General features: G+C 43.1%; 2 protein-coding genes and 1 non-coding gene across 3 annotated transcripts; 2 read left to right on the top strand and 1 right to left on the bottom strand.

The window, feature by feature from the left end:
• Positions 1 to 843: 843 nt before the first annotated feature.
• On the bottom strand, positions 844 to 982 carry LOC133901113 (small nucleolar RNA Z247). Its single transcript, XR_009906648.1, has one exon. It is a non-coding gene; the product is annotated as a small nucleolar RNA Z247 (small nucleolar RNA).
• A 7104-nt stretch (positions 983 to 8086) lies between these two features.
• Positions 8087 to 9819, top strand: LOC133901007 (acyl carrier protein 4, chloroplastic-like). Its single transcript, XM_062342300.1, has 3 exons — positions 8087 to 8366; positions 9160 to 9252; positions 9354 to 9819. Exons 1-3 carry the CDS (start codon positions 8292 to 8294, stop codon positions 9606 to 9608), a joined length of 423 nt encoding a protein of 140 aa, XP_062198284.1. The 5' UTR covers positions 8087 to 8291; the 3' UTR covers positions 9609 to 9819.
• Positions 9820 to 17039: 7220 nt separating this feature from the next.
• Positions 17040 to 22594, top strand: LOC133900072 (RNA polymerase II C-terminal domain phosphatase-like 3). The gene is made up of 11 exons (XM_062341166.1): positions 17040 to 17955; positions 18054 to 18198; positions 18271 to 18326; positions 18414 to 18474; positions 18567 to 19874; positions 20151 to 20756; positions 20838 to 20984; positions 21072 to 21340; positions 21424 to 21535; positions 21626 to 21930; positions 22047 to 22594. The coding sequence occupies exons 1-11, from the start codon at positions 17309 to 17311 to the stop codon at positions 22105 to 22107; spliced, it is 3717 nt and encodes a 1238-aa protein (XP_062197150.1). The 5' UTR covers positions 17040 to 17308; the 3' UTR covers positions 22108 to 22594.
• The last annotated feature ends 2832 nt before the right edge of the window (positions 22595 to 25426 follow it).

Below are 25426 nucleotides of genomic sequence, written 5' to 3'. Positions count from 1 at the left end.
GAATCGATGATGAATAAGGCAACTGATGACTCTTTGCTTGTTGACAAGCATTACATATGGATGAATGAGAGGAACTATCAAAAGGCAACCTATTAAGATGTAAAATTGACTGAACTATATGGAATGAAGGGTGACCAAGATGAGCATGCCATAGCTCTTTATTGACCTTTGGATAAAGGCCGAACTCACACCTACCGTGGAGCAGGATTTTCTTCGATGCTTTGTCCATAACAACAAAGAAATCAGGATGAAATTCGATGAACACATTATTATCCTTAGTAAGCTTATGCACAGATATAAGGTGTTTGGAAATTTCAGGAACATGTAGAACATCATTCAAGGTTAAAGGATTGGCAGTAGTATTAATAGCACAATGATCAACTTGGGAGATTTGCAAACCTGCTCCATTGCCAACTTGAACATGATCTCCTCCGTGGTATCTTTCCCGAACAGTGAGATGATCAAGATCACTGGTTATGTGATCCGTTGCTCCAGTATCGGCATACCAATTTGGATAAACATGATATAAGGGTGTTGTAGGAGTAACCTGTGCATGTCTTTCGTTGACTTGATAAGCATGATCAAAGCAATGATAGCATCTTTCAGCCATGTGACTGTTTCTCCCGTAGATCTGACAGGCCAGTTGAACATTGTTACCACCACCACGCCCAAAAGTATTGCTACCACGACCACGGTTTTGGTTACCATCGTGGCCACGGCCACGTCCTCTTCCTCTTCCACGTCGGTTGATGTAGTTGTCCTGATCTTGATTCCGAGCCAAAAAATTCACCGAGGAGCCGGAGTTGTTAAATTGCACACCAGTGTTATGCTGCTCAATCCTATGCTCAGAGCTTAGGAGATGAGAATAGACATCATTGAGAATGAGTTCCTCAGATCTTGTGGTAAGGAGCGTGACCAAAGGTTCATATTCTGAACAAAGACCAGTAAACACATAAGAGATAATTTCATCTTCCCAAAGCGGCATACCTATGGCAGAGGGAGTATCGGCCAATGTCTTTATCTATCTGAAGTATTCAGATGCCGAGAGATCTTTTTTCTTCAAGTTGGCAAGCTGCATGTGAATTTGCATCACACGCGCTTGTGATCGAGAGGAGAACACTCTCTCCAGGACAAGCCATGCTTGACATGTTGTTGTCATAGGCATCATGTGTGATAGATATTCTTCAGAGACTGAGGAGACAATGGTGCTCAGGACTAACTGATCTTGTTGATGACAGATCAAAAACTCTGGATTGACAATCTGAGTTGCGCCTTCTTCTGCTGTCGCCGTGATCATCTGTGATGGGCACTCCTTGGTGCCATCCACATACCCAACGAGCTGTTAGCTTTGAAGGTATAGCATAATCTGCGTTTCCATAGCAAATAGTTGTCACCGCCAAGCTTGATGTTGATCGGATGACCGGATGACATGAGAGAAAGACTAAGGCTAGGATTTGACGAAGCACTAGGGCTAGATGAGTTTAAAACGGCAGAGATGGTGGATTGGATTGACATTGTGTCTTATGGCTCTGGTACCATGTTAGACGAAAAGGATTTTGTCGTAAACTTTTTCACGAGGCCTTCATGTTAATTTATAGATAGATTACATGGAGTTCAAACCGAATACAATCATATCCTAAATTCTATCTATACAAGACTTATATTTAGTTGATGATAATTATATTCAGTTAGAGATAAGGAAACAGATCCCAATACAAATTCTTTAACAAAGAGCACCAACATGGACATGTATTTGCAGGCTCTGCACACCACCATGGCCGACCGTTTGCCCGCACAGCCGCATAAACAGGGCGCCGGCGTGCCGCACGGGCCCAAGCGATGGCAGCTCACGCCTAGGGACTAAAGAGTTTCGGCCACAACTCAAAGTGGTGGAAGATAGCGAGGTGCACCGCTGAGAAATTGGCCGCGATGGCAGAAGGGGAGTCGCACGCCGAGGAGAAAGCCAGTAGCACAAGCAAAAGGCCTTACCAGAAGGTACAAATAGGGAGTAGACCTTACTGGCGCTGGAGAAGGTACAAATCGCCGTCACTGGGCGGAGCGGCGATGGACAGTGAGCCAGAAAGGGAAGCTCGATCACTCGATCTGTACAGAGAAAGAAAGAACGAAGAGCTACTATAAGCTCAGCTAAAACGGTTTGGGAGTTGGGACCCCCTCCCGCTCAGTCGCTCACCCCCGGCAAGGAAACTCCACCGGGGAGAGATAGGGGAGGGGGCCGATCAAGATGGAATGAGGGATTCAGTGGAAATCACGTTGGGGAAGAAGCTACTACAGTATGGTGCTGCATGAGAAAGGAGAGGGCTCGAGAGAGGAAAGGGATCTAAAGTTCTAGATTTCTCTGCATGACTAGGTTCGATGAACTCCAGCAGAAATCTTGTTCCTCTTTTTTTAAGAGATTTAAGAGATAATTATATTGGTGGTCCGCGAACTTATACTGATATGTCATTTAGATTCATAAACTCTAAAATACATTTTTAGATCATTAATATTATCAAATTATATCAATCAGTTCTATATTGGTTTAAAGAGGGTTTTGACACTGACGTGGCATGCCACGTGATGCCTATGTGGCAAAAGCGGTTGACATGACATACCATGTGATGTCTGTGTGGTAAAGACGGTATAGAAAAAATTAAGAACAATCAGGAAAATTAAGAAAAAAAAAAAAATCAGAAAAATAGAAAACATCAAGGAAAAAATCAGAAAAATAAAAAATAAAAAAATCAAGAAAAATTAGAGTTTTTAAAAAATAAAAAATATAAAAATATAAAATAATTAAAAAAATCAGGACGCATGAATATATTACAAGGCCACATGCAACACATAACACATTTTATTTTTAAGAAAGAATTAGAATAGAAAGTACCAACGAGTGAGTCTATTACTAATAGATACTATAACGTAATATGTCACTAGACCACATGCAATATGTCCTACATGCTAGCAGGCAGTCTATTGCTAGAATAGGGAGCGCGAGCGGTGCGATCGGGGGTGAGAGGGCGGCAGGAGCGGGAGCAAGAGAGCCAGCGCATGATTGTGTCCGACTATTTTCGACATGCAGACAAAGTACTGATATAGCCCTGAATGACATGATGGGTAATTTTAACAAAATTATCATAATTACCAAAATATCTAATTATGTGGATCAACAGATTAAGTTTACTATCTCTTACCTACTATGGATCACCGTAAAAAGCTCTATTTTCTTCACTCATCTTTCCTTTATGTGTAACCAGTGGTCATAGTTAACAGATTACTTTTTCATTCTTGTTCTGTTTAGAGTAAAATAGACTCATTTGTTGCATGTTGTCTAAGTGACATATTACGCTATACTATTTGTTAGCAATAGACTCACTCGTTGATCCTTTCTATTCTAATTCTTTCTTAAAAGTAAAATGTGTTATAGAATATGATATGTTGCATGTAGTCTAGTGACATATTCATGCATCCTAATTTTTTCTATATTTTTTTTAAATCAGATTTTATTTTCTATTTTTCTAATTTTTTCTATTTTCTGATTTTTTTTCTTGATTTTTCCTATTTTTCTGATTTTTTAGTTTTTCTTAATTTTATTTAGTTTTTTCTAATTTTTTCGGTATCGCTTTTGCCACACAGGCATCACGTGGCATGCCACGTCAGCGTCAAAAATCCCCTTGTGGCTAGTATGGACCTGATTGATACGGTTTGACAATATTAGTGGTCTAGAAATGCTTTTTCAGAGTTTATGGACCTGAATGATACATCAAGATAAGTTCCAGAACTGCCAGTGCATTTACCTCTTTTTTTTTACTTTGAGAAGCCACAAAAATGGACTGTCAATTCTGTTCATTTTGCATTGGTGATGTAAACTGACATTTGGTTACTGACTTCCTATGCTGCATCTTCGGAGTCCAACTGTAAATACACCAGCCAACCCTGAAGAGGTAGAGTGTAATACCCTAGCTTATTAGTACTCTGGTTTTTACCCGAGTGGCACAATGTTCTTGTGTGATGAGATTAGTGCTCTAGTTTTGACCAGATGAATTTCATCTTGTGCTCTGTCTCCACCTCCATCGATGCTGGAATTGCTTCATCGCCGCCTCGCTGGTGGCGCTTGGTCCTTTTGAGAAGACTGAGCGTAATGCTGGATAATCATCATACGCTGATTTCTTTTTTGAAAAGATAATTATAGTTTCTTTCAAAATTAAGAAAGTACATGGCTGATTTCCTTTTTTAGTAAGTATAGAGAAACTAGTTTTTCAGATGCATTGGAAATTGCAAAATAAATTGCACTTGAGATGGATATTGTAACACTCTAATTTTTCTATTTTTGCCAATTTATAAAATTTGCTAAAATTTACTTTTGAGCTTAAATGATTTCAAAAGATAAAATGTTATTTTTATAAAAAGAGAATCTAATTTTTACATAGGAAATATTTGTTTAAGTGCATTCATGCTGTTTTTAGGCATTTAGGTTTCCTTTGTTTTATTTGGTTTTCATTTGTAGCTTTTGATTTGAATTTGTTTGCTTTGGTTTTGAATTCAAAAGATTTGGAAAATTATTTAAAAAAAGAAAAAGATTAAAACCCCTTTCAGGCCGCCCTCTCCTCTTTTCGGCCCATCTCCCCGCGCAGGCTTGTTTCTCCCATCCTCTTCCCGCCTGGGCCGCGCCCGCGTGCTGAGTCGGCCCAGCGCAGCATCTGCTGCAGCCCAGCGCCGTGCCGCCGTTGAAGACGCCTACGCCGAAGCCGCTTTTGCTCGAGCCGCTGCCAGTTGGGACCCCCACGTCAGATTAGTCGTCTCCGAGTCGATCTCCGCCGCGTCGCCGCCGAGTCCGAGTTGAAAACAACGCCGCCAAGGAGCCCTGGCCTTCCCCGAGCCCCTTCGTGGCGCCTATATAAAGCCCCGCCTTCCCTCGGTTTTTCCCCAAGCCAAACCAGCTGGATTTTGAGCCAATCCGTCGAATCTTCGAGCTCCGGCGCCGCCATCACCACCGTCTTGGCCGATCTTGCCGCCTCACTGTTCCAGAGCCGCCAAGCCTTACCTGAAGCCACCGGAGGAACCGTCTGCCTGTGCTGAAGCTTCTCCGAGCCTCGCATCGCCGATTGACCACCGGAGCACCCTCGCCGACGAAGATCCGAGCCCTCCGCCGCCCCAATCGTCGCCGACCTCTTTCCGGTGCTTCACTGCCCCCGGTAAGCCCCAAAATGGATTCCCCGTGAGCTTGTCATCATGTTCCGCCGCTCACCATCGCGCCCTATGGCCGGTGACGAGGTTTCGGTGAAATCTCCGGCCATCTGCCGCCGTGAGACCTTCGGCGCCGCCGCTTCCCTTCTTCCCCGGTCGTTCGATCATCGTGCACCTTTAGATCCGAAACCAGTGGCCTAGATTAGATTGGAGAATACCCCTTCGTCAGCCAATCGGAAGCCGACGCGTGTCGTCTTTTAATCCCAGTCAGCCCCGGCCACCTCATTTGCCCCGTCATCAGCCACCTCAGCGCCACATCGAGAAAAGTGCTGATGTGTCTGTCGAATCAGCGCTTACGCATTAAATCAAGGTTTTTCAATACAAAAATAAATCTGATAATTCCCAGAAATTGATAACTTTTCAATCTAGCCCTTGAACTTCTCTATAATTACAAAAAGAGCCCTTTCATTTTACACTTAGATCCCTAAACTTTTCTAAAATTACATATATGTACTTCTGTTTTTATAAAAAAAAGGTCCCTAAACTTTTGTTATTTACAAATAGATCCTTTTCTTGTTCAAGATAAACCCTAATATTATTTTTAGCATATCTTTTTCGTCATAGCTCTATTTTAAGCGATTCTTACGTCATTATATTCGTTTTTCAGAGCTCTATCTTTCTAGATATATTTTTATCTTGTTGTTCTTTTATTTTGTGTTTTGTTCTTAGTGTATTTTGTTTGTGTGCTTTGCCGGTAATTGTGCGATTAGTCGACAATGCCCTGGATGAATTTGAGTAACATCAAGACCAGGAGCAAGAATACACTGAGCAGCAGTAAGGAGAAGGCAAGTGTACTTGATCATCTTGAACGTATGCTTTTAAATATTTTGTTTTACAAATTGCATGCAGTGACTGTCAATATGATGGGTAGTCACCTATGTTAGGGTTTTTCCTAGATTTTTCTTTATCATCCCTTGGAACCTAGTGGTTTATGGTTAGGTATCTTTATTGAGTAGATTGCATAGCCATGCTTTTGGGGATACTGGGAAGTGTCATAATCTTGACTAATGAACATATGCAACAATGGTGGTTAATTTGTTAATGGTGTATCAACATGGAACCTTAGACCTTGAGAAAAGTGGTTTTGATGGTTGTCATGGTTATGATGTTGGTAGTGTTTGCTCAAGTAACCTAAGTAATGACCTATTCGTGGAGCGAAAATCCAAGAAGTAACATACCAACCATGAGGTTGTTATGGGTAAGGCGTGACATACTAGTTAGAGTCTATATAGTGTGTGTTATGTCAGCACAAAAGAGGGCTTCTGGGTAGGAGTTGAACTCGCGTAAATCCTCGCGGTGAAACCTAGTGGGCAGACGTATACTGGATTAGTCTCTGGTTAGTGGAAAAATGGCATTCGATGATTTCTTGACGGCACACCACTGGCGTGTGTTAAGTGTTTCGCGAACACGACAACATGGAATTCACTGACTTGTGGAGAAAGCTGGACAACCTCTATAGAGTGTGAAAACTGTTATAACAGCCGTGCTCACGGTTATAAGAGACTTGGATCCTCACATGATTAGTGGGTTGTGGTTATGGGTTTGGTCATGATTTTGGTTATAGTACAGGGAGTACTAGACGGTTGTGGTATGCAAGGTGGGGAGCCTTGTATGCTGGGTGTTGAACTATTTAGGTTACATTCACTTAATAATTGTTTAATATTTTTTGAGTCTAAATATATTTTCATTACTCGCATTACGTAAATATATCATATGTTAGCCTATTTTTGATATAAACCTGCATATTATTACTTTTCCACACTTGCTGAGTACTCTATGTGCTCACCCTTGCTATCTCCTACAAAACATATGCTGCTCAGTGGAAGACTTTGGAGATTTCCAAGATGATGACCTGGCGTTCTAGGAGCGTGTCTTCGAGTCGGTGCCTATGGAGTGCTTGGTCGCTGATGCTTTCGTCCTGCTGCTGTCGTTTAGCTTTTGAAGTTGTTTAGATGAAGTCTTTATTGTAAGAAGTGAAAGATTATAAGTTAAAGTATTGTTTTTGTTACTTCAACTATGACGGCCTTATGTGTGTTAACCTTTTTGGCACATATAAGCCGCATTTGGTTTTATCCGTTAAAACTGGGTGTGACAGATATTAATCCAACATTCCACACCAAGCGTAAAATCAAAAGAAAACAACAATTGATGAGAACCCTAATAATGTGTCTATTCCTTCACAATTTTCACAGGAGTCATTTAGGGTCAATTATTTTATACCTGTTGTTGATTAAGCTATTGCTTCATTTACTAGGAGGTTTGAACAATAACAAGGGTACCAAAATACTTTTGATTTCTTATTTACTTCCTCCGATCATAAATACTTGTCGCTTTGATCAAGATTCGGTCAAATTTTTAAAACTTTCACCGTCAATAGTTTCTAAAATATTTAGTTTGGAAACATAAAAATCACACTTGTAGATTTGTCTTGAAAAATATTTTCATAATATTATATTTTTATTAGATATTATAATTATATTCTAATAGAAAATAATGATCAAAGTTGTATGTAAAAAGCGTGAAAAGTCAAAATCGACAAGTATTTATGATCGGAGGGAGTATTTTGTATATATTGTATTCCTTGGATGATAAGAGCTTGTTGTCTTCTCGTGCTCATCTTGAGGCTGCATTTAAGAGTGAAAAATATTATAACATTGATGACAAAGAATTATATGTGAAGTTAAAGTTCATTCAGAATTTCATCCCTAAGAAAAATGTAGGCCCTGTCTGGTTTCTTCCTAGTTCAGAGCTTCAGGGTCATGAGATCACTCACTGCTGCGAGTTGGCTGCGGGGCCCACACGCTGAGATAGGGTCATGGTAGTAAGGTGGCGCGGGTGGCCAGAATTGCGCCACTCTGAGAGTGCAGGCCCTAATCTAATCCACAAAGGCAGCACTGTCACTGCCTAGCTACTCCATTGCTGCACTGCACTAACACATCTCTGTTTCCACCGTGCAGCTCAGCTAGCAATCTCTCCTCCTCCTTTCTGCTTCCCATACCACCATTTCGTACCGGACCCATTCGGTCGAGCTGAGTGCAGCTGCTCCAATGGCCACTCTGTACGCCGCCATCTCATTCTCGGCGAAGGTTGGGCGCTGCAAGGCACCTGCCGTAACTTGGAAGGTAAAGGCTGAAATGCGAATGTATGCGTCTGTGTCCTGTTTTCTTGGTAGATATTTATTTTTAGTTAGTAGTAGTGTAGTACCATGCGTAAGATTATGAGCTGCAATCCTGTAGTTGTAGCTAAAGCAGTCTGTGACAGATACTGGGTGTTTTCAGTAGGTTGTAGCTTTGGCTGCTGATTGCTTTACTCACAATATGAGAGAGAGAGAGAGAGAGAGAGAGAGAGAGAGAGAGAGAGACCAGTGAATCTAGCAGGTATGCTATGCAGCACTTCTGCATAACATTGAGCAGGACCCACAACATCTGCCTCTGGAATACAGTCTGAAAGTTGGTTGCAGGCTTGCAGCTTCCGTTCAATCATTGCAGTAGCCTTTGAAGCAAAACTTTTTCTTGATTTGAGGTGTAGGACCAGAACTGATTTTTTTCAGATCTTTTTTTTTCCTGAAAAGCTAATGTCAGCAAATAGCATGGACCTTTTCTGAAGTGATGAACAGAAAAACATTTTCCACCTACATTTTGCGCTCTTCAACTGCAACCTAGTTTGGATAAAATAATGTAGTGCTGTCTATCCACAGAAGTTGAGACCTATACACTATTTATGTACTTTATGAGGACTTGAACCGCTCGATTAAAAGGGATTTCCCGCGTTGATTGGATGGCATTGTTTTATGAAGGATGAGTGTGCCTGTGTTACATTTTTTGGTTTTTGTCTTGTGCAACTTTCTCTGACAGTGCACCTGAAATTTGTTTCAGTCTCTCACTCTGTTTTCTGCCTCTTGACTGAAACTTGCAGGGAAGCGGAGTATCAGGCCGGAACCTCATCTCCATGGGGGCGACCAGAACGGGCCTGATCTTCCTGAGACCCTCTCGCTTTCGCGTCTGCGTGGTAACGTTCGACGACTTCCATGCGCAATTTGGACTTGCAACGGCACAACCATGCACGGCCTAGCCGGTGAACTGAACTTAACTGAGCGTGCACGAATGCAGGCGAAGGCGGAGACGGTGAGCAAGGTGATGGACATCGTGAAGCAGCAGCTGGCGCTGGGAGAGGACGCGGCGCTGACACCGGAGTCCAGGTTCACCGAGTTCGGCGCGGACTCGCTGGACACGGTGGAGATCGTGATGGCGCTGGAGGAGGAGTTCAAGATCACGGTGGAGGAGGACAACGCCCAGAGCATCACCACCATCCAGGAGGCCGCCGACCTCATCGACAAGCTCGTCGACGAGAAACCCGCAGCGTGATCCTTCAGTCCTGCTAGTGCCACCTAGATGGGGTTGATATCGCCAGGATTTTCGCTGCCTTCTCTCTCTTTCCATCCTAGCGTCGTTGTTCGTCAGACATTAATTCTTCCTTTTTGCTACTTTTAGCTGTATTGTATATATGTGCGTGTGTCATGTAGACCGAAACATGGTCCGGGAGCTCGATTGCTTGTTTAGAGCTTAATTTGGTTTAGTTTTTTTTTTGCTTTATATGCATTGTTAGTATCACTTGGACACAAACTCACGTGCCAGAATGTCGGGATCGGTTTAACGACAGATAAATACTCATGCCACATATTGAGTCAGAAATTGATCTTAATATATGTGACTTTACAGACGAAAATATAACACAATATCATTAACTAAGTGTAAATATTTGTTATTATAGAGGAGACTTTCAAGGATCAAAAAGTGAATAAACTATGTAACTATTATAGTCTTCTTATTCCATATCTCCTACAGACAATCGCTGTAGAGCATCACCTTAAGGCCTGTTTGGTAGAGCTCTCTCTGATCTTTTTTCTGCAGGGAGTGATTCTTTGGAGGAAGTAATTTTGTGGCTGAAAGTGATTCTCTAAAATAAAATATATAGAGAAATTGATTCTGTGCGACAAGTGAATCAGGGAATCAGCTTCCCAGCTTCTAATTCATTTCAGATAATTACTCTCACGGATTCTACTCGGGGAGCTAAAAGTTGAAAACAACTGTTTGGCAGACCTCCCCTGATTCCAGCCAGAAAGCTGTTCTGGGAGCTCTGCCAAACAGGCCCTAAAATTCTCCATCTTCAGAGTAATCCTAAGAATCTTTCTCGATCGAGTATTATGATTATAGCAAGTGTGAGTATGTCTCATACTTCACAAGTTATGGTAAAATATGAAATGAATGTATTCACAATAATAAGACTTGTAGGGGCTAACTTGTATAAAGGTAGAATTTAATAAAATATTTAAGAAAAGCAAAAGTAAATAACTGAATAAATAATCCACCTCAAGAATTAGTTGAGAGTTTCCATTCAATTCCTTGTTCCACTACCAGTTTACATTATATTAGGAGAAAACTAATTAGTTGGTCAAACCCGTCCCATACCAGACTTATGGTTGTACTTTTAAGCTCGATCCGATCGCACTATAAACCAATATTTAATATGGTCTAAGCAAGACTGTCATCATTGGACACAGGGAAATCACCAAGTATCTGACAAAGTCCACAACCTGTCTGGAACACATCAACATACCAACCAACTTGTCAAACTTGCCCATACCCTAAGTTCCATGTTACTAAAAACATTATCACCAAGTTTATCTCATGTTGCATAGTACTATTATCAAAATTATTATATCAAGTGTCATGATCCAACTCCCAAACATGACTAAGCAATTCTGCTCTTAATCCCACCAAAACCAATGTGACAAGGTAGATATAGGAAAACTAAGTCAAGCCTCCTAACTTGGATTCCCCATCGACAACTATAAGCATACAACTTTGTAAACAAAATATTTAGAAAACTTAGGATCAAAATGCATCAAGGATAACTTGTCTTCACCCTGGTGCTTAGCAGGTTCCTCGAACTCATGATCTTAAAAACATGCAAACTCCTCCTCTTGGACGTCAGAATCTAAGCGCAAAATAAAACAAGGCAATAAACACCAAAAACCAAAAAAAGAGAGCCAAAAACACATAAGACGGCTTAAATTATTATTTTTGGTGAATTATTGGTGAAGAAAATTATTAGATTAGAGTTTCAACGGTGTAGATATGGCTCGGAAGGGTGACAGAAAGGTGTAGGAATTTTTTAGAGTTTCCTAGATTTTTTTGGGATTTTCTAGATTTTCTAGTTATTATTTAGAATTAAAAATATTTAAAATAGATCATTCTAAATTATTTTACTGAAGAAAAACTCAGTTCCTAATTATTTAATATTTTTCCAGAATTAAAAAACATTAAATAAAACCTATTTAAACATTAAAACAAATATTCGATTAAAACATTATTCAATTTTTTATTTATTATTTATCACTAAAAGATATTAAAACAGAATTAAATGTTTTTACTTAAATTTATTTTACCAAGGAAAACATTTTAAAAACTTTTATCAAATTTATTAATGTATTTATAGAATTTTTCCTTTAGAGAAAAACCTATTTTCGGATTGTAAGATTTGCATGAATTATTTTTCTAAAGGAAAACTGATTTATTGCATAAATGTGATGTCATCATGCTAACCAGACATGATGATAGGGCTCTATAAGGTTGAATGGGCTACAACATAGGACAAATGTGCCTACGTGGCATGCTGACGTGGTCGCACTGATGCGATAGGCTCTATTTAAACCTGAGCCGTTGACTTCTAGATCAACGACTAAGATCTAACGGGGGTGAAGGGGTACGCTAGCTCTAATCTCTGTCGGTCGCGCGGGATCCGACAATGGGATGGAGGTTTACCTCGGCTTTGGTGAATGGGCGGCAACGACGATGAGCAAACATGGCACCACGGCTCAGGAGATCATTGAAATCATGCTCCAGTGGTCGGACTGCGACGACGAGCGGCGGAGTAGGGTCCCTGAGTGACGGGGATCTCTTTTTTGGTGTGTGGTCATCAGGGAGCAGCTCGACAACTACGAGAGAGTTTGGTGGCAGTTTGCGCTCAGTGAGAGGACCCTCGGGCGGTGCTCAAGCTCTGGAAACTGGGGGGGGGGGGGGTAGGGGATTGTGGAGGAGTTTGTGATGCTCCAAGGGGTTGGGGGCAGGGTATAGCCTGGGGGCGTGGGATCGAGATCGGTTAGGGTTTTGTGGCTGACAAATTTTTGTGCAGGTGATTTCCATTTTTTGAGCTCCGATCCCTTCAATTGCGTGGTCTCCTTCCCTTCTTTTCGTTTGGGGGCGGGGTATAGCCTGGGGGCGTGGGCTCGACATCGGTTAAGGTTTTGTGGCTGACAAATTTTTGTGCGGGTGATTTCCATTTTTTTGAGCTCCGATCCCTTCAATTGCGTGGTCTCCTTCCCTTCTTTTCGTTTGGGGTTTCCTTCTATGCGGTCGCCAGGTGGTTTTCTTCCTTATCTCAGCGTGAGATCGACATGGTGTCGGATCGACTATGGGGGCAGAGGAAAAAAGAAAGGGCAAGAGGTTGACGAGAGAGAGGGTGCGACTGCGGTTCGACCCAGAGGAGGGAAGGTGCGCGGGAGGGGAGAGTGGGCTGGGCAGCTCAGCCCACTGCGCAAGAGAGGGCAGGGTAGGAAGGGCGGCTAGGCTGAAGGAAGAGAGGGAGGCCGGGGCGATGGGTTGGACCGAGGAAAGGGGAGGGAGAGATGGGCTGAGAGAGAGGGAGAGGTCCTGAGAGGGATTTTTCTTTTTCTTTTGATTTCTTTTCTTTCCTCTTTTTCAAATGGCAACAATTTTATTTCTTGGTTTGAAGAAATGTTTGGGTTACAAATTTTGGGATGTTACACATAATCCGACTCCGACTCTTGTATTACTTTGATCGGACTCGGTAAAAACTTTTAGGACTCGCCTATGCATCATCTGGTCTAGCAGTTCTTCAGATTGTCAGTTCAAGTTCTTGTGTGCAGGTAGTAGCCACCAACTACGCAAGAGGAGGAGGTGACGCACATGTGCTCCTTTTGTACCCAAACCGGTTAGGTGTTCATTGCCGTTTCTGTCAGTAACCGATTAAGCTGTTGCTACTGCTGTGGTGAGGTACGAGCCTGCTGAGTAACCGTCATCTTTAGTATCTCAGAAAGAACCGTTAACTGTCAGTCTGTCACCCGATGTTTGTACTTTGCCTTCTCGCATGTTTATCGGAGGTTCTATTTCAGTTCTACCCTCACAGTACGGTACATCTCTTTGTGGTAAATGGCTGGTGCGGTATACTACTCCCTTAAATAAATATCATCTTAGAATACATACAGTTAAATTTAGAAACTCTAATTACTAATATATACAAAACTATTAGAGTTTGACATATAAAAATGATAGTAGTAATTTGTCATAAAAATACTTTAATATTATCTGATTTTTATCAACTTTTATCAAGAAATAGCTATCAAAAGTAATAGTTAAATATGCTTGTTGGAGACCGTATCGATGTCCTAAACGACAAGTAAAATAAAAGAGAACTAAGGTAATACCAAAAATGAAAACTGCAGCCTTTTTGCCTTATGCACTACGAGGCGCCCTGGAGCAGACATAATGCATAGGAAAAGGTTCCATTCATAGAGGAAGACGATGAAGTGTAGAGTAACTTTTTGTGTTTTACCGCATTGCAGGTATGTAAACTCAAGAAGATTTTATGATTAAATTTCACATTTTATAGTTTTAAGAGGCTAAGGTTAAAAAGTGCTTCTGATTCACAGTAAAAAGGTTGGAAGAGTCTCCCACGCCTTTCCAAGTCCAAAAAATGGCAAAATTTTGGAGATTGGCTTTCTCCTCTAACCTCACATAGTCAATATAAAGAATGGGCCCTTAAGAAGATGGATTGCATCAGACCAAACTTCCTTTGGAAGGCAGCTGAAGAGACTAACGAAGGACATTGTCTTGTCAATTAAAAAAGGGTTTGCAGGCCAAAGAACACGGCGACCTCAACATCCTCGACCTTAGCATGTTCAATAGGACGCTGTGCATGCGGTGGTTATGGTGGAATGGACGGATCCATACAGATCTTGGGTTGGTACTAATCTACCATGTGACACGGTGGACAGACAACTGTTTAGAATCAGCAGGGTCATCGTGCTTGGAGATGGGCGCAAAGCAAAATTCTGGCACTCTGCACTCACCATGGTTAAGGGTGAGCATATGTAGCCAACCAAACAAATTTTACTACATCTTTCCAGTCTATCTCAACTCAGCTTGTATGACTTATACGGGTCAGACTGAGAGCATGCGAGCAACCAAACAGACCCTAAATGAACATACCCCAATAGACATGTTGAACTTGTTTAGGCTGATATGACAGAAAAATAGATCAGTGACACATGATATGGAAGACAACAAATGAATGAGAGGTTTTGTGAGGATGTCGATGGTTGAATTCATCACGTAATTTTTTTTAAAGAGGAGATCCACACTCACACAGCTGCACAGGAGTTGCACGAGCGCCTTCGAGGGGCGTCGGGGCTCGAACCTAGATCGCTTCCCTAAGAGCTACCTCTGAGAACTAGTTGGTTCGGCAGCCCCACAGTTCATCACGTTATGAGACTCATTGAGCAGGTTCTGCTAACAAACCCGTCAGAGATTGGCCTTGCAATGTTGTATGCCCTCTTTGCAACCAAGAGCAAGAGACGGCGGCACATATTTGCCAACATTGTGTCATTGTAGCTATGCAAGAGAAGTCTGGGAGAAAGGCGCGACACTGGACAAATGGAGCTGTCACACCGGCAGCACCAGGGCGATCCATTCAAGACTAGTGGCACAGCTCCCTCAACTCCCTATCAACAGAGTAGAAATGTATTGCTGCAGTTGTCACCATGTACACGTCATGGAGCATTTGGAAGGAACACAACCAAAGAGGGTTCGACAGTGCATCCCGGCCACCACTTCAAGTCGTCAGATTCATCAAAGAAGAAACCTAGCTAAGACGGATAGCATGTGGTTGGCCAGAGCTTGTTTAGATAGCGTTGATCATTGAGGTGATACATAAGTTTCCTATGTAATCACAATTCATGTAACCATGGATTTCTCCTTGTATTTAAATGAAAGAGTAGTGCTCCTACTCATGGGTTTTCGAAAAAAAAAAATATATATATAATCAACATAACGTGCTCTATTTAAGTGGGAGCAAGACCTAGGAACAAGAAAAAAAAGGCGCTTGACACATGTGAATACTCGAGGATCGAAGTCCCTGTCTCTTCTTTTCGTCTCGAGAAAAACATTGCTCATCCATACTCTGAAGAAACTAGGGTGACGTTTGGATAGAGATTGGATTAAGGACAGGGAAATGAGGTGGGATAAGAAGAGGTGGGTAAAGGATAAGGATAAAGCTTTTACACCTATTTCTATGTTAGAAATGCATTAGGATATGGATAGGAAATAAAATTTTAAGTGACTACAATACTCTTTTTTTTTTAAGAAGAATTAGTCAGAACATATTTTTTAAAGGTAAAAATGTAAATTTACATATTTTTTACTCTATCCTGTCCTATCTCACCCCCACCCATGGGTTTAAAACGGTGAGAAAAGAGAGCATCATATCCCGATCCAAGAGCTACTGTTTTTTCCAAACCCTCTATCTAAATATAGGAATAGATTCATCCCATAATTTATTTCCCTATCCTGACCTTCATTTCCCAATATCCAAACATCACCTAAAAGATTCCTTTTCCTATGGCAAATTTAACATTAACATCACAAAAGTCTCTTAACAATTTCATATTTGTACACAAAAGTTACGTCATGTCCTTAGTTTTTTTTTTAGATGTCGCGTCCTTAGTTGGTGAAATAATGCATCGCAAATTTAGCTCGAACCAAAACATGAATAGTTCTGCCATTCATGAAAAAAGAGCAAGGCTTGTCCGTTTGAGGAATTGATCACAGTCTTCTCACCACTATATTCAATCACATGAATTACTATCAATTACCTAAGTACACAAAGCAAAACCACATCCTGCATCTACTTTCATTTTTTGCCATTTTTTATTTGAACTTACTGAGCTTGAACCTTTACTTTTTAAGCAACATAAAAACGAATAGCTACAAGTGTAGTACGTCAGTACAGAACTCCCGCATTCACAAATAAGTGATGTTTCATTGCATGGAGTCAAAATGTGTAAACTATAATCATCAATACCGTTTTATGTATTGAGCTTAAGAAAATTGTATGAGTAGACTTGCTTTGGATACTAGTTTCACAGTATTGTTGGATACTAGTTTTACAGTATTATTTAGTGAGAACAAATGTAAACATATTTTAGTAATAAGGTCATCTCCAACAGCATCTGTAAAAATTCCAGTGCTACAGTTCTTTGCGGTGTACGGTAGCACTGGAAATTCGTTTCCAACAGAGTCTGTATCCAGTGATACAGTACTGCTACAGTATTAGTGATAGCGGATGCTGTAATAGTGATAAGGAATGCTGTAATAATATTTTGAGGATGAAAATTTAAGATAGCTGTTGGAGATGGTCTAATATAGTAGTCAAATGTATATTTCGGGAACAGTACCAAAGTCTGATAAGTCAAAAGTGAAAATTGATACGTAAATGTCGCAGAGCATGTGCAGTAAAAACCCAACGCAGGCGCTGGGGAATAATCCTGAGGCGTGACGTCAGCAAAGCCGCCGCCGCCGTCATGTACCTCCTCGCCTGCCGAAGCAACAGTCCCCGCATGACGTGTCCGCATCGGACGCCGTCCAACTCAAACCCAACGGTCGGATCCGAACAGGCGTGCTCTACATAATCCGCCCCTGCGCCCTCCCCACGCTCCGGCCTCTTTTTTCCCCTAAATCTCGCGTGCTGCCTCCTGCGCTCGGGCTGCTCCGCACCCGTGCGCCTCCGATCCGGCGGCGGGGACATCGATTTGGTGCGATTCGTGGGCGGAGGGATCGGCCGGTGCCGCGGGGACCTGCGGATCGAGCTCCGGGTCGCCGGATTCGGCCGCGTGGGACGAGGGGACGAGACCTAGGGTATCGTAGTTTGTGACGCGGTTGGCGCCGGAGGAGGTGGGGGGTGATTTTCGGAGGCGGCGAGGTCGCACATGCGCGTGACGGTCACGCCCAAGGACGAGGAGAGGCTGGTCGGGTTGATGGTGCGGGAGTGGGAGCGGGAGCGGCCGCGGTCGGCGGTGATGGCGGCGGGCGGGGACCTTGTTACTGCCGGCGGCGGGGAGGGGTCGGACGGGGACTCGTCGGCGTCGCTGGAGGAGATCAGCGCCGACGACTTCAGAAAGGACTCGTCTTCCGGCGGCGGCGGGTTAGGGGCCGGTGCGGCGGCGCCGAGATCTAGGTCTTGGATGGGGCCGCCGCCGGCCATGGGGTACATGTCGCGGAGCTACGCGCCGGCGTTCCACAGCTTCGCTTGGGCGCAGGCCGTGCAGAAGAAGCCGCTTGTGCCGAGCCCGGCTGCGGACGAGGACGAGGTGGAGCACGCCGTGGACGCCTCCGACGAGGAGAAGGAAGAGGGCGAGATCGAGGAGGGGGAGGCGGTTGAGAGCCCCCCTCTTGCACAGCCCGAGACCATCGACCTGGACTCTGACGCGCCGGAGAAGTCTGAATCAGTGGCTGTGGAGGGGAGTGGCAATGATGCCCTTGCCACTGCCGCCGAGGACGAGGAGGTGGACTTTGACCAGCGCGTGGGGAGTATACTGGAGGAGCTGGAGATGGTCTCCATTGAAGAAGCCGAGAAGTATGGACCAATGTTTCGTCATGGCATAGATCGTGTGTTTGATGGATGGAGTGTTTGATTCGGATGCTGAGAAACCGGTTGTTGTCGCTGTGTTGCAGGTCGTTTGAGGGCACCTGCTCACGCCTGCGCAAGTGCTTCGAGAGCCTGAAGCCGCTGTTCCCAGACCCGGAGAACGGGAGCCCGATGCCCATGCTTGAGCCCCTCGTGCAGCAGGCGTTTGTTGGAATTGACACCCTCACCACTGTAAGACCAAGACCAAACATTGGATGGTTTCCTTCATTGACTGTAAGGCTGACATTTGTTGCGTTGCTGTAGGTGGCAAATTCATATAACATGCCAAGGAGGGAGCAGAACAAGACCATGCTCTTGAAGTACATATGTCATCTCCAGCTAATCAATTACAGAATAAAGTGCCACCTTTTCTGTGTAACTGAAGCGATCTCCTTTGAATGATGTAGGTTGTTGTTCCACATAAAGAACCAATATTCAGCTATGCTGATGCCTGACCAGCGAGATGAGGTTAGTAACGTTTCTGTTTTGTTGCTTGTGGGTCTCATTATATGTAAGGTGAAGTTGCAACCTCAATTTTCTGTCCTGTTCCTCTGGATCAGCTGGACAGCCGTGTCAGGCAGTTAGTTTTTGAGGAAAAAGACGATGTCAGTGACACAAGTGCCAATGGCGGTGCGAAACCAATGAATGTTTCAGCTCCATCTGGGCAGGTTTCATCAGGGAGACTACCATTTGAAATAGGAGCAGCAAATCTGTTTAGTGGTCCTAGCTTGCCAAGGTTGGAAATACCTTCAAAAAGGGTTAGTCCCTTGTTGGATCTTCATGCAGATTATGACGAGAACAACTTACCATCGCCCACCCGGGATAGTGCACCAGCTTTTCCTGTGCCGAAGCCCATTGGATTTGGAGCGTTTCCAATGGCACCTGAGAAACCATCTTTCCCAGAAAGAGTTGAGCCTGCAAAGAATTTGTTGTATCTGTCCTTAAATGATCCTCTGATGGCTGTTTCCTCTTACCAGCAGAAGTATGGACAGAAATCTGCCTTTCCAAGTGATGATCTGCCAAGTCCAACTCCTTCTGGTGATGAGGGTAAATCTGCAGACAAAGGTGGTGACATATTTGGTGAGGTTTCCAGCTTCCCATTTCCAAAGAAGACTGCAGTGCCAAGTACAAGTCAGATGTCTGCCTCTCGACCTAGCACAGTTGGCAACATCAATGGTAATTATGCACCTGGTTATGCTAAACAAACTGAGCAGTTGGCTACAGGACCAATTCATGTACCAAAAGCTACATCTAAAAGTAGGGATCCAAGGCTCAGGTTTTTGAACCGTGATTCTGCTGGTGCTACAGATGCAAATTGGCATCCAAATTTTGCAGAACCGAGGGATGGAAACTTGGGTCGAGTATCAGTTAATAACCGCAAACACAAAGCGGTTGATGAACCTCAGGTGGATGAAAATGCACTAAAAAGAATTAGGAGTGGTACTGGGGATCCAAGAAACATGCTGGTGCCAACAGGAAATGCTAATCCTTATCTTAGAACAGATAATCAGCTTATTAACAACACAGGCGCTACCACAATGAGTAGCGGAACAAACACCAAAATTTTGCAACCCCCTCAAACTACTGCTCCACAAATCAGTGCAGCTCCTGACATTTCGTTGCCTTCTGTATTAAAGGACATTGCTGTGAACCCAACAGTGCTAATGCATTGGATTCAAATGGAACAGCAGAAGAAGTCAGCATCAGAACCTCAGCTGAAGGTACTTGCTCCGGGTGGCGTGTCTAGTGGCATGACCAGTATTGTAACTGCTGGCATGGTTCTACCACCTGGTAGTGCTCATAAGATCACAGAAGCTGCACAAATTCCCTCTGTTAGGCCACAAATTCCCATGCAGACACCTCTTTTGGTAAAGTTCTTTATTCTGTACTTGTGTCTCCTGTTCATACTTGTTTGCTTCATCGCATTATGTGATAATAATTTCTGTTGGATCATTTGATGCTTTATCTTTTATGCATATCAAGGAGAGAGAAATGATGAGAACTTGGACAATTATTCCGATGTCATATTAGCCTGTAGGTTATACATTGTTAGTCAACAGTTAGGGATACTATCTTTTCATTTAATGCCAATTCTTGCTTTTGTTAGAAGATGGTACTAACATTAAGTTTTGTTCTGTCTATAGAACCCACAAAACGATGCTGCAGTAATACGTATGAAGCCCCGTGATCCCCGGCGAATCCTCCATAATAATATAGCACAGAAGAGTGATATGGTGGGCTCGGAGCAAGCCAAAGCTAATGGAATTACCCAGCCGGACTCTCAGGGCAGCAAAGACCATTTGACCACCTGTGAACAACAGGCAGAGCAACATCAGACTAATTCATGGCCTATTCAACCAGTCTTGTTGTCCAACACTACACGGCAATTCACCGTTAACACAAAAACTGTTGATCCCGTCTCAAATTCACAGTTAGCTGCTACAACACTTATGGTCCCTACACAACAAACTTCAGACAGCATAAACAGGGCAGATCCAAGACAAGTAGTTGGACCGAATGATCCAAACGCTGATGCGTCAACAAATGCTGCTCCTACAACAGCACTTGAAGCTGTGCCAGTTAACCCATGGGGTGATGTTGATCATCTCCTTGATGGTTATGATGACCAGCAGAAGTCTCTGATACAGATGGAAAGGGCAAGAAGGATCATGGAGCAACGGAATATGTTTTCAGCGCGGAAGCTATGCTTAGTCCTTGACTTGGATCACACACTCCTTAATTCTGCGAAGGTATTAGGTTTTTTTGCATATGACATTTAAGTTGTTTAATGGTTTGAAAAGCCCATTCATGTATTGCATTGTTCTTGCCAGTTTAATGAAGTGGACCCTATTCATGAAGAGATTTTGCGAAAGAAAGAGGAACAAGACAGGTCTTTGCCAGAACGCCATCTATATCGTTTCCAGCATATGGCAATGTGGACCAAACTGAGACCAGGAATATGGAACTTCCTTGAGAAGGTTTGCTGCTTTAGATATTTAACCAACGACTTAAGTTTGTTTCTGCTCTGCTATTGATTTTTGTCCTGTCTGGTGCTTTTGTTGTAGGCAAGTAAACTTTTTGAGTTGCATCTATACACAATGGGGAATAAGCTGTATGCTACTGAGATGGCCAAGGTTCTTGACCCTAAAGGTAGGTTGTTTGCTGGGCGAGTCATCTCAAGAGGTGATGATGGTGATCCTTATGACAGCGATGAGCGAGTACCCAAAAGTAAAGATCTTGATGGGGTACTGGGGATGGAATCTGCAGTAGTGATCATAGATGACTCTGTAAGAGTCTGGCCTCACAATAAACACAGTTTGATAGTTGTAGAGAGGTATGTGCCACTGTTAAATGTTTCTTCCCACATGAACTAATGGCAAATACGTCTAAGTCCCTCTTCCATATAATTTTCTGTAGATACACCTATTTCCCCTGCAGCAGACGTCAATTTGGCCTTCCTGGACCATCACTTCTCGAAATTGATCGAGATGAGAGGCCAGAGGATGGTACTCTTGCTTCTTCACTGGCGGTATGATGGTTTTTTTCTCCCTACATCTGAACTCTTGAGGATTATAGTACAACTTTGATGATACTGAATTTTCTTGCATTCTGGAAATAGGTTATTGAGCGAATCCACCAAAACTTCTTCTCTCACCCTAACCTCAACGAGGCTGATGTGCGGAGCATACTAGCATCTGAACAGCAGAGGATTCTTGCGGGTTGTCGCATTGTCTTTAGCCGGGTTTTCCCGATTGGTGATACCAAGCCCCACTTGCATCCTCTTTGGCAGACTGCAGAGCAGTTTGGTGCAGTCTGCACAAACCAGATTGACGATCGGGTTACTCATGTTGTTGCCAACTCCCTTGGGACTGACAAGGTGAATTGGGCACTGTCCGCAGGCAAATTCGTGGTTCATCCAGGATGGTGAGGAATATTACTACTTTCATTTACTTAAATATTTTTTTTTATTACCCTATTTTCTAATTTCTCAGAATGACCCATACTTAAATTAAAACTCCTATCATGTTTGCCATCAACAGGGTAGAGGCTTCAGCGCTCTTGTACCGGCATGCCAATGAGCATGACTTTGCAGTCAAATAACACATCCCCGAGCCCCCATCCCCTATCTAGGGTCCCGAGATTCACCCTGGGATGAGATCTGGTCATGAAAACTAAACATGATAAAACAACCAAACAACATTCTAAAACCGGACCTAGTAAGAAGTAAGCCAAACCTCCAAAAGAATTCAGGGCTAAACACAAAGGGTAACGAAAATGCTTCATGATAGCATAAATGTCGGTGTCATTATCGAAGTGGTGGGTATTTGGTTCATAGTTGCTTTAGGAGCTATCAAAGAAATATAGATGCACTAAAAGCGAAAGATGAACGGACGCTTACCTCCTCCCATTTGTAACATGTAAAATTGGTGCATTTCGGCAAGAGTCATAGGTCCAGATGTTGCCTATGGCTGCAAGCCTGCCGCTGGCCGCAGAACTGGGGTTGGTAGCCGGCGCTGGTCACCCATCAAAGTGGCAAGCAGGGCGGCAGCAATCTTGGGAATGAACGAGGCAAGCATTTATATGTGTATCTGTGTGGCTTGGCTGTAAGTGTAATTGGTTCCTTCTGTGACATGAAGTCACATGGAAAAGCACACCTGAAGCTGCTCCTGCTGCTTCCCATAAAGAGTTCTTGTACTGGTTCCATGGAGGGTGAAAAGGGGTCGAGTAAAGTGTACCAGAGTCAATGGAGTGCTGGATTTAGTAGCTGAGGCTGTGCTACCTTTCGGGTGAAGCAGAGTGAATGTAGGTGTGATTGGTTGGTTTTTACTGGTTACCGGGAAAGGAAGCGCATCATCGGGTGTTATCCGAACTGTGAAGCGGTTTTTTTGGGGGGCTCACGATGGAAATTAGCATGCATGGGCTTTTGTGAAAAATCCTTAAGGCCAAACGCGAGACATTTAAACCATTCCAACGGGTACTTGACATGCAAAATTCTCCTAAAATTCTGTGTTTCAAACGTGTCCTGACTTCTACTGCTTCGGGCCATAAATACTCACACTTTGATCAAGATTCGGTTAATTGATCGTTAATAGTTTTCAAAATATTTAATTTAGAAAAATAAAAATCATGTGTGTGGATTTATCTTTAAAAGTATTTTTATAATATTATATTTTTATTTGATATTATAATTGTATTTTAATAAAAAATAGTGGTTAAAGTTACGCGTACTGAAAAATTAAAGTCATGTATTTTTATCGGAGGGAATAACTTTTAGGTAGTTCGTATGAATTCTCATGAAAATGCAATTTTAGCATGAGACTTCTCCGATGCTGAAGTTTTATCAAAAATCATTTCTTATCAGTTGCAAAATATTTGAATTTCTGGACGAGAAAACATAATATGACAATTTACTTTTTCTACAAAATGATACTAGAAAGATATAAACTTAATTTATTGACGACAAATCTGTTTGCACCTGATCAAGTTTGTTGTAAATAGATAATAGTGCTCAATTATTATGTAATTAGCAATTATTAATGAAGAGATCCGTTGGGGGCAACCGATATCTCCAACAGGTGCCTTACCATCCCTTCATCCGCTTATAAATATGTAAGATACTGTTCATCAAGTAATACAATTTATTGTTCTTTCTGTATCTCTTAATCTCTCTCTAATTATAATTCTAATACGTTATCAGTCACTAATTTTATCTCCAATAAGAAATCACAACAACAACATAAGACAATAAGCACAGAGGCCAATCGGCCTCAATGTCCAACCAAGATGAGCACGATGGCATCACTGATCCATAGAACACTTGCATCTTCTCCCTTCTTTGTCGTCATCCTGCCACATCGTCCATGTCATGTTGCTGCTAGTTGTCATTTTGATCACCACAACGGTCCTGCACGTGTCGCAACCCCTGCGGTAGCCGCTGATGTTGGCTGGCCACCACCCTCATCGCCACTGGCCTCTTTGCCCCTACCACCTTTCTCCTTCGGAGTTAGGATGCTTGCAGCACCAGCCACCGACGTGTGGTCCTTCATAGTGACAGCTACCACCACAACAGCGGTTGGCTTTAGCCCGCCGCCCACCATGGCAGCCCGCACCGGTGCTGCCCCTTTCTTCAATAGCACACCACCGACGGCAACGATGGTGTACTCATTGGAGGACCCGGAAGAGTATGTCCCTATGACACCCTCTCCAACGTCAACTCCTCCATGAGTCATCCCCGACGTGAACATGGTGGCCACGGCTTCTTCCTCTGCGATGACGTCGTACCGCTGCTTTTGTCGCACCGTGACAGCGACGACCAACCGCCGCTCGAGCCTTTGCCCAAGAGAGGCCCACAACCTTCCCTCCAATGGTGCCTAAGTGTGCTTGTACGTGCGCATGCGTGGGGTAGGGAGTCTTCAGGCCTCTTCGTGCCCGCATGAGAAGGGGAGGGGTGGCGTACACCCACGGCCAGCATCCCCACCAGTGACCAGATGGACTTTGCTGCTTGGAGGAAGCCAATGACTCTTTGGCGGGAGACGGCATCTGGTGGCGACACTCATCGTAGCGTGGCGACGCCTCCCCCATCAACGCTGCACAACTCATTATGGCCTCCATCCCGGCAGGCGGCGGCAGCCATACGCGGCGGCCACGACGCGACGTGTCTAAGCGACGGTGGCTACGAACTATGAGGGGGGGGGGTGGTGTGCAATTAGGGTTCTGCTGCCTCCTTCCTCTTTTATATGGGGCGAGATGGGGTGAGCCCACATGGGCCTTGGGTCAAAAGGCCGCTTGGGTTGTGGCCCAAGTTTGCTTCGTCTTGCGCGCAGTGAGAAAAAAATCCCCTCTGTACTGCGGATTTGGGTTGAAAAAAATTATTGAGAATTGATAGGATTGCAATGTAATGGTAGACAAAACAATGATTCAAACTCTTTCTTTATTGATCTTTCATTAGATATATATACAAGTGAGAAGGTGTCCGTTCAGGAGACACCCCTCCTGAATTGATGCCTGTTCATTCAATGGGCAGAGATCATATGATCTCTAAGACTCCCCTTGATTGATGCCGGTTCAGGTGTATACATATTACCTTGAAAGCTCCTCTAAAATCTATGTGGGAAAAATATGAAGAGAGTAATAGTGATATGCTGTTAAAACTTATTTAAAACCCAGTTGGAAAATAAGGAGAAAATTATGCAGCATATATTGATTATTGTCTCTTTGCTAACTCGTATGAGAAAACCTTATAAAAGAAAAAAAACCCATAAGCGACTTTAAAGAATAATAGATATGTCTTGTATACCTCTTTTAAAAATCCCGGTGGAGAAAAAAAAGAGATATAACATATGATCTTGTATAGATATTACCTCATTATTTTATGAGAAACTTTGTAAGTAAAACTTATAGAGGGAAAAGAGTGCAGTAT

The sequence above is a fragment of the Phragmites australis genome, chromosome 19 (genome assembly GCF_958298935.1).
Source record: "Phragmites australis chromosome 19, lpPhrAust1.1, whole genome shotgun sequence".
NCBI classification, from domain to species: domain Eukaryota; kingdom Viridiplantae; phylum Streptophyta; class Magnoliopsida; order Poales; family Poaceae; genus Phragmites; species Phragmites australis.
This window is presented reverse-complemented; position numbering and strand designations above follow the sequence as displayed.